Raw genomic sequence first — 7,603 nt, forward strand, 5'->3', positions numbered from 1 at the left:
TGTGAGCATTTGTGGTTCGTTGGAAGGGGTCACGGGGCAGGTGAGGAGTTCCGGTGTGGTGGCGGTAGTGGAAGGGCAAGGGGCGCTGCAAGACGCAGCAACTGGGCTTTCTGTAGTCGGTGGCTAGCAATCAGGCAAGAGGCTGGCGTGCAGGCGTATATATTCCAAGCAGAAAAGAAGGTTAACAAATGTGCTGAAAAATCTGCACGTGGTCGTTTAGTGGACACAATCTGCACGTGGTCGTTCATTTGACAATCGTCTGAACCGAGGCCCAGACGCACAGCAGCCTCGATCCAGTTATGTGTGAAGTCCATGGAGCCACATTGAGTGGTGGGGGCATCCCTGGGAGCTTCCGGCGGCAGGTGTTGGCAGCAGGTGTAACTCTTCAAGTGCACCCCTCCTTTTCACCCGAGGCCTCATGCACCCCCGGTTCACGTCTGTTTCACTGTGTTCACTTGGGCCCACTCACTCACTCTCCTCTGGCCGGGGACCACTGCTTGTGCGCTTGCATCCTGGCACGAGACGTCGGCCACCTCCTGCGCACTCGGGCCCAGAGCCTCCTGAGGTCCTGCTCTCCCTGGACCCTAGCCACTGAACTGCTGTCCTTCTCTCTCCTCAGCAGCACGGGCCCCCTTTTGTCCTCCTCTCCAGGGTTCAAGGCCAAATTCGGGTTTAGCAGCCGGCACCTGCGCCATTGAGGAGCAGGTCCCCTCCTGCGCCCTGTGTCCCGGGCCCCCATAGCCCTGCTTTCCTGGAACACTGGTCCCAGCTCCCGCTCACAAGGTCAGTGTGTGTGTGTGGCACCTACGGCACGTGTGGCTTCCAGCTCACCTGGGGCCCGGCCCCCCTCCTGCTCCTGGCTTCCAGCTCACCTGGGGCCCGGCCCCCCTCCTGCTTCTGGCTTCCAGCTCACCAGGGCCCCCTCCTGGCTTCCAGCACACCGGGGGGCCCCTCCTGCCTTCCAGCACACCTGGGGCCCCGGGCCCCTCCTGCTCATGGCTTCCAGCTCACCAGTGCCCCGGGCCCCTCCCTGCTCCTGGCGTCCAGCACACCTGGGGCCCCTCCTGGCTTCCAGCTCACCTGGGGCCCCGGGCCCCCTCCAGCTCCCGCACCGGCAGGGCCGGGATGGCGGACACGGGCAGCACGATGACCGGGCTGTGCCCGCCCATGCTCTCCTCGTAGGTCGGCAGGTACTTGACCTCCTCGTAGCTGGGCAGCTGCAGGAAGACGGGCGAGATGATGTGCAGCTCGTGCTCGGGCGGCTGCAGCAGCCGGCCGCTGTCCAGCAGCGAGTCCTGCGAGCCCTCGCGGGTGTCCGGGTTCAGGGCGGCCGGGCACTCCGGGTCGCTGCGCGCCGGCCGCTGGCTGCGCCCCCCGGGCGGCCTGCGCGGGCTGGGGCAGATGATGCGCTGCAGGAAGTATCCGATGGCGAACAGCACCAGCAGGATGAGCAGCCCGGAGAGCTTGCGCACGAACCAGCCCACGTTGTCCAGGAAAGTGTGGAAGGGCAGCTGGCAGCACTTGATCTCCGTGTACGTGGAGTTGCCAAACACGCAGCAGCCCTCCTTCTCCGCGCAGCTCAGCTCCCCGCAGCTCCAGCTGCCCCGGCACAGCCTCAGCAGGCCGCAGAGCACCAGGGTGGCCAAGGCACGGGCGGCGGGCATGGGGGCGGCACGGCCCGCGGGGGCATGTGCTCCTCCCCGGCAGAGGGGCACCAGCGGCAGCCTGGAGGCGATGGCACTACATGCAGGACCCTGCCCGTGAAGGCTTACTCCCCTGCAATGTGTCACCCCTGTGAGTTCCCACTCTCTGGAGCCTGGTACCCCTGCAGCGTCCCAATGTCTCGCCTACTGATGCCTACAGCCTGGAAACCTCTGCACCCCAGCACCCGTGTACCTTCACACCCTGCTTCGATGTGGGCCCCCTGCTCCCTGGCACCCCTGCGGCGTCCCGACGTCTTGCAACCTCACAACCCAGGAACCCGTCAACCTGAGGATCAGACAGCGTCTCACCTACTGTATGCCCACAGCACCCTATAGACTGGAAAGCTCTGCCCCCAACATTCGTGCAGTTTCACACCCTGCTTCGGTGTGGGCCCCCTGCTCCCTGGCACCCCTTTGGCGTCCCAGCCCCTTGCAGCCTCACAACCCAGGAACCTGTCACCCCGAGGATCAGACAGCGTCTTACCTACTGAATGCCCACAGCACCCTACAGCCTGAAAACCTCTGCACCCAGCACCCGTGCAGCTTCACACCCTGCTACATCGTGCGTCCCCCTGCCACCTCTCTGTATACCCAGTTACTTTCTCACTACCCCGCTCAGTTCGAACCGCTCCCACCTTACCGCAGCCTTCTTCCTGGGCTCTTCCAGCTTCACACCCTCGTGCAAACTGCCTCTCCTACCGCCTAATCCTTCCTTCACTCTACCACCCCACGCATCCTTTACTCCCCTGCAGTGTGGCACCACCTGAATGAATGAATGACCATCTGATATAGCGCGAAGAAATCCCCGAAGGCGTCAAGGCGCTGCGATCCCTTGCTCTGCTGCAGCGTTCAGCTCACCCTCCTGCAGTCTGAGGCCCCCGCTGTCCCATGCTCTTCTGTAGCCTGACACCCCTGTTCCTCACACCCCCTCGAATACCAGATCCCCGGCAGCTTCACTCCCAGGTCCCCACCGGCAGCCCCCACCGCTTCACCCCTTCCTGCTCAGGGGGTCTTGGAAGTCATCGGCCCGCTGTGCACGAGCCTCGTCGCCCTGCCCGCCTGGTGCCCCCGCCGCAACACAGGAGTTTGTCTACTCGCGCCGATGAAGTCGTATGTAAATCTCTGCCCCCTGGCAGCAAGTGGCAATGCTGCGGCACTCGTCCGGCCGCACTACCCGCAGCCTGGCACCCTCTGGAGGGCACAGACGCGGCTGCTGGGCAGGTCAGGAGTTCTCCCAGTGCTGCTGCTGTCCCTTCCGAGCACCGGGCACCTCTCAGCCCCGAAGCGACCCTCACCGGCTCTGCATCCTGCCCAACCTCACAGAGCATCTGTGACAGGCAGCCCGGCCGCAGATGGCTCATGGGAAACGTGCGCGGGCTCCCAGCTGCCCTGCGCGGGCACGCAGGGGTTAATGCTCCAATCTCGACGCATCCCAGTATTGGCTACCGCAGCACTACACAGCCACGGGGCAACTGCCCCATCCACAGCCAGGAAACAGGAGCCTCGGCTGACGCTTAGGGAGGGGGAGGTCTGGGACAGACCAGTCGAAGTTTCACCCACTCGCCCGTTCCTCTCACGGTTTTATTGATTAACCTTCTCAAAATGTTAATTTACCGACTTAACACTCTATTTCTTCCACCCTTTCACTTTACTCTTTCGTTCTCTTTATTTTTAGAGATAACTTTTCTAAATTAATCCGAAAGGATGCTTTATAACTGTGAAATAATGCAGATGCAAAACACAGGCAGCCTATTACATTCACAGCTGCCAAGTGGTCCCATGTCATAAATGACGCGTTGGTAAAGCTCCCGATCCGTAGGCAAAAGAGCATTGCATTTTGGGATTTGTAGTTTCGCTTTTAACTTTGTAAGTCAGAGCTAAAAGATCTCAGCAAGCAAAGCGATGTTAGTTGAAAAGTCAGTGTATCTGAATTCACAGACAAGGAGGCTTCAGTATTTACTTCAAGGAATGGGACCCAATGCATTCTGGTGCCTTGAGGCTTTCTCTATACATTGGTTACATTACAGAAGGTCACTTTAATTTGTTGGTCGGAGCCTGTCAGAAAGGTTTCCTAAAGGCATCTCCGAGACATTTGGAAAGCTTCCCTGGGAATGCGTTCCGCGCATTGCTTATAATTGGCTTTGGTGTTAGTAACGCACAGTTGCTTGCTTTCTGTTTTCTGGCTTTCTTTGTTTTAGGCTGCCCAGCTTGAGGTTACGCCTTCTGTGGAGCATAACCTGTTTACAAGGGCCCTTGTGTTCTTACACCAGTGCTCCTTTCTGTAAAATCTTGTTTTTTATCTTGTCACACTTGCTGTGCATACAGAGATAGAGGCCCCATGCCAAGCTCTGTCTTCTAAGGGAACTTGGGGGCCTATTAGGATGACGGGCCGACAATAATTAGGATGACGAGCGGACTTTGTCCGCCCGTCATCCTAGCGGGGAATGAGACCACCCGCCATAAGGGCGGGGGTCCCGTGGGGGGTATTAGGATGTCCCCGCCACAGTGCTCTCAGCACCGCCTGCCACAATGCTAAAAATGCATTACAGCATTTGCATAAACAAAGGGGCAGGCACCGCGCGGTGCCTGCCGCTTTGTTTATGCAAATGAAGGGGGGTACCACAGGTACCCCCCGTGTGCACCCCCCACTTCTCCTTCACTCTGGGGGCCCGCAGGGGCCCCCCAGAGTGAAGACCGCATGCCTTTCCGCCACGGAAAGGCATCCATTTTGGGCCATCCTAATATGGCTGGCGGTGTCTATTAGACACCGCCACCATATTATTCCTTTTCCACCCCGGCGGCAAGGCGATGAGAGCGGAAAAGCGGTGGACGGTCTTTCCGTCCGCCGTGGTCCCCCCGCCATTCTAATATGGCGGGGGGGAAATCAGGACAGGATGTCGGGCGGATTGCTCCCGCCAGGCCGGCGGTGGCTACCGCCAGCCTGGCGGGGGCAATCCGCCCGACATCCTAGTGGGCCCACTTGGTGTTTACTTTTTTTTCTCTGACTTCAAAGTGAGAGGATTTATGTGACAATCATGCTGTGAACTGGACGAGTGTGCTGAAGGACGGCTGTACAATGTTACTTTTTTCTAGCACACATAAAAATTTATATTTCTGTAAATGAACTGTGGCGATATTGCAGTATATTTCTGAGTAAGGAAAGTGCAAATGAAGCACATTCTCTTGGTAATTCTGTAATCGGTGGGAACACATATTTTAAAACGATCAAAACAAATCGATACACTAGGTGATGACATTTCCACACATTATCGTTTGTGCGCTGTTCAGTTTTATCCGTAAAACTGTATGTCTGTGCAAAGGTAATGGTCATTTCAATTGAAAATGTGTTGTCTGTAATGGCAGTGCGCTCTGCACCAATGCATATTCCACTTTACTCCACTCCACTCTACATCACTCCACTCCACCCCACTCACTGCACTCCACTCTATGCCTCTTCACTAGCATCACTGTACTCTACTCTGCACCACTCCACTCAACTTAATGCCACTCTACTTAACACTGCACTCTATGCCATTGCACTCTATGCCAATGCACTCTACTCTGCACCACTCCACTCTACACCTCTCCACTCAGCATCACTGCACTCTACTCTGCACCACTCCACTCAACTCTACGCCACTATACTCTGCGACACTGCACTCTATGCCAATGCACTCTACTCTGTACCACTCCACTCTATGCCCATGCCCTCTATGTCAATCCACTCTACCCCACTCTAATCTACTCTGCACCCCTGCACTGTGTCACTGCACTCTACACCACTCTACTCTGCAGGACTCTACTCTATGCCCCTACACTTTGTGTCACTCTACTCCACTGCCCTATACCCTACACCACCTCATTCTACCCTGAACCACTCCACTCTACACCACTTCACTCTACTCTGAAACAAGCTACTCCATGCCATTGCACTCTACGTAACCACACTCTACACCATTTTACTGCACTCTGTACCACTCCACTCTGTCACGCTACTATACTCTACACCACTGCACTTTATGCCACTGTAATCTATGGTGCACCAGTCCACCGTACACCACTCTTCTCTGCACCAGTCTACACCACTGCACGCTACTCCATTCCATTCTAACCACTTCACTTTATGCCACTGCACTCTACGCCAATGCACTCTACACCACTTTACTCAAAATCAATGCACTCTATGTCACTGCACACTATGCCAATCTACTCTGCAAAACTTCACTTTACACCACTGTACTGTACTCTGCAACACTGTACGCCACTGCACTCTATGTTACTCTATTTCATTCTACACCACTGTACTCTATACCATTTCTCTCTATGCCACTCCAGTCTAGTCTGAAGCAGTTTACCCCATGCCACTGCACTCTACACCAATGCACTCTACTGTACTCTGCAATACTGCACTCTCCACCCCTGAACTCTACGCTCCTGCATCTACTCTGCACCACTCTACTCAAGGCCTCTTTACTGCACTTTGCACCAATGCACTGTATGCCAGTGCACTCTACTCCCCTCTGCTCTGCTATGCCACTGCACTCTTCACTACTATACTCTTGGCCAATTCATTGTAAGACGCTCTTATCTTCTCTGCAACACTTCATCCTATGACACTGTACTCTACACCACTCGACTCTACGCCACTGCAATATACGGCACTCTACTCTGTACCAGTGCATTCTACCCTGCACCACTCCACTTTATCCTGCACTTCACTCCACTCTGAAAAAATCTACTCTACACCACTACACTCTACAACACTGCACTTTATGCCACCCTACTCCACTCTGTGCCACTACACTCTACCCCACTGCAATCTATCCTGTGCCACTCCCCTCTATGCCACTTGACTATGCACCAATCTACTCTGCGTCACTCTACTCAATGTTACTCTTCCCTAAACTACTGCACTCTACGTCAATCACCTCTGCATCACTGCAGTCTACACCACTATGTTCTAATGTGCAACACTTTACTGTACCACACCACACTCTTCTGCACTCTATGCTAGTTTACTCCACACCATTGCACTCTGTCACTGTGCTCTTTGCCAATCTATTCTCCTCTGCAGAACTGTACTCTACGCCACCGTGCTTTATGCCATTCTACTCCACACCACTGCACTCTAAGATATATAACACTCTAATCTGTAATATTGCACTCTCCACCACTGAACTCTATGCCAGTCTACTCTGCACCACTGCACTCTATGCCACTTCATCACCACTGCACTCTACTCTGCTCCACTCTACTCTGCACCACTCTATGCCAATGCACTCTATGCCATTACACTCGATGCCAATCTACTCTGCATTACTCCATTCTACGCCACTGCACCCTACACCATTACACTGTATACCACTCTAATGTATGCTGCACCACTGCACTCTATGACACTCTACGCCACTGCACTCTACCCTGCACCACTCCACTCTACTCTGAAACAATCGATTCTACACCATTGCACTCTATTCTACTCTGCACCACTGTACTCTACACTACCGCTCCCTACACCACTCTACTCTCTGCTAATGTACTCAACGCTAATGCACTCTATGCCACTCTATTTTACATCACTGCACTCTATGCCACTCTATTTTACATCACTGCACTCTATGCCACTCTACTGTGCAACACAGCTCTCTCCGCCACTGAACTCTGCTCCACTTTACTCTGCCCCACTCTACTCTACTCTACTCTACTCTACTCTACTGTACTCTACAGCAATGCACTCTTCATCACTACACTCTACACCAATGAACTGTGCGCCAATCCACTCTACACCACTATAATCTACTCGGCACACTGGACTCTATGCCACTCTACTCTACACCACTGCACTCTACACCACTGCACTCTACACTACTGCACTCTACTCTGAACCACTCCACTCTACC

The 7,603-nt window shown here is 54.7% G+C and overlaps 1 protein-coding gene across 1 annotated transcript; it reads right to left on the reverse strand.

The window, feature by feature from the left end:
- Positions 1–1,052: 1,052 nt before the first annotated feature.
- Positions 1,053–1,798, reverse strand: LOC147662770 (putative membrane protein C3orf80 homolog). Its single transcript, XM_086950913.1, has one exon. The coding sequence runs from the start codon at positions 1,662–1,664 to the stop codon at positions 1,077–1,079; it is 588 nt and encodes a 195-aa protein (XP_086807039.1). The 5' UTR covers positions 1,665–1,798; the 3' UTR covers positions 1,053–1,076.
- Between the last annotated feature and the right edge of the window lie 5,805 nt (positions 1,799–7,603).

The sequence above is a fragment of the Lissotriton vulgaris genome, unplaced genomic scaffold (genome assembly GCF_964263255.1).
Source record: "Lissotriton vulgaris unplaced genomic scaffold, aLisVul1.2 SCAFFOLD_756, whole genome shotgun sequence".
In the NCBI taxonomy this organism is placed as follows: domain Eukaryota; kingdom Metazoa; phylum Chordata; class Amphibia; order Caudata; family Salamandridae; genus Lissotriton; species Lissotriton vulgaris.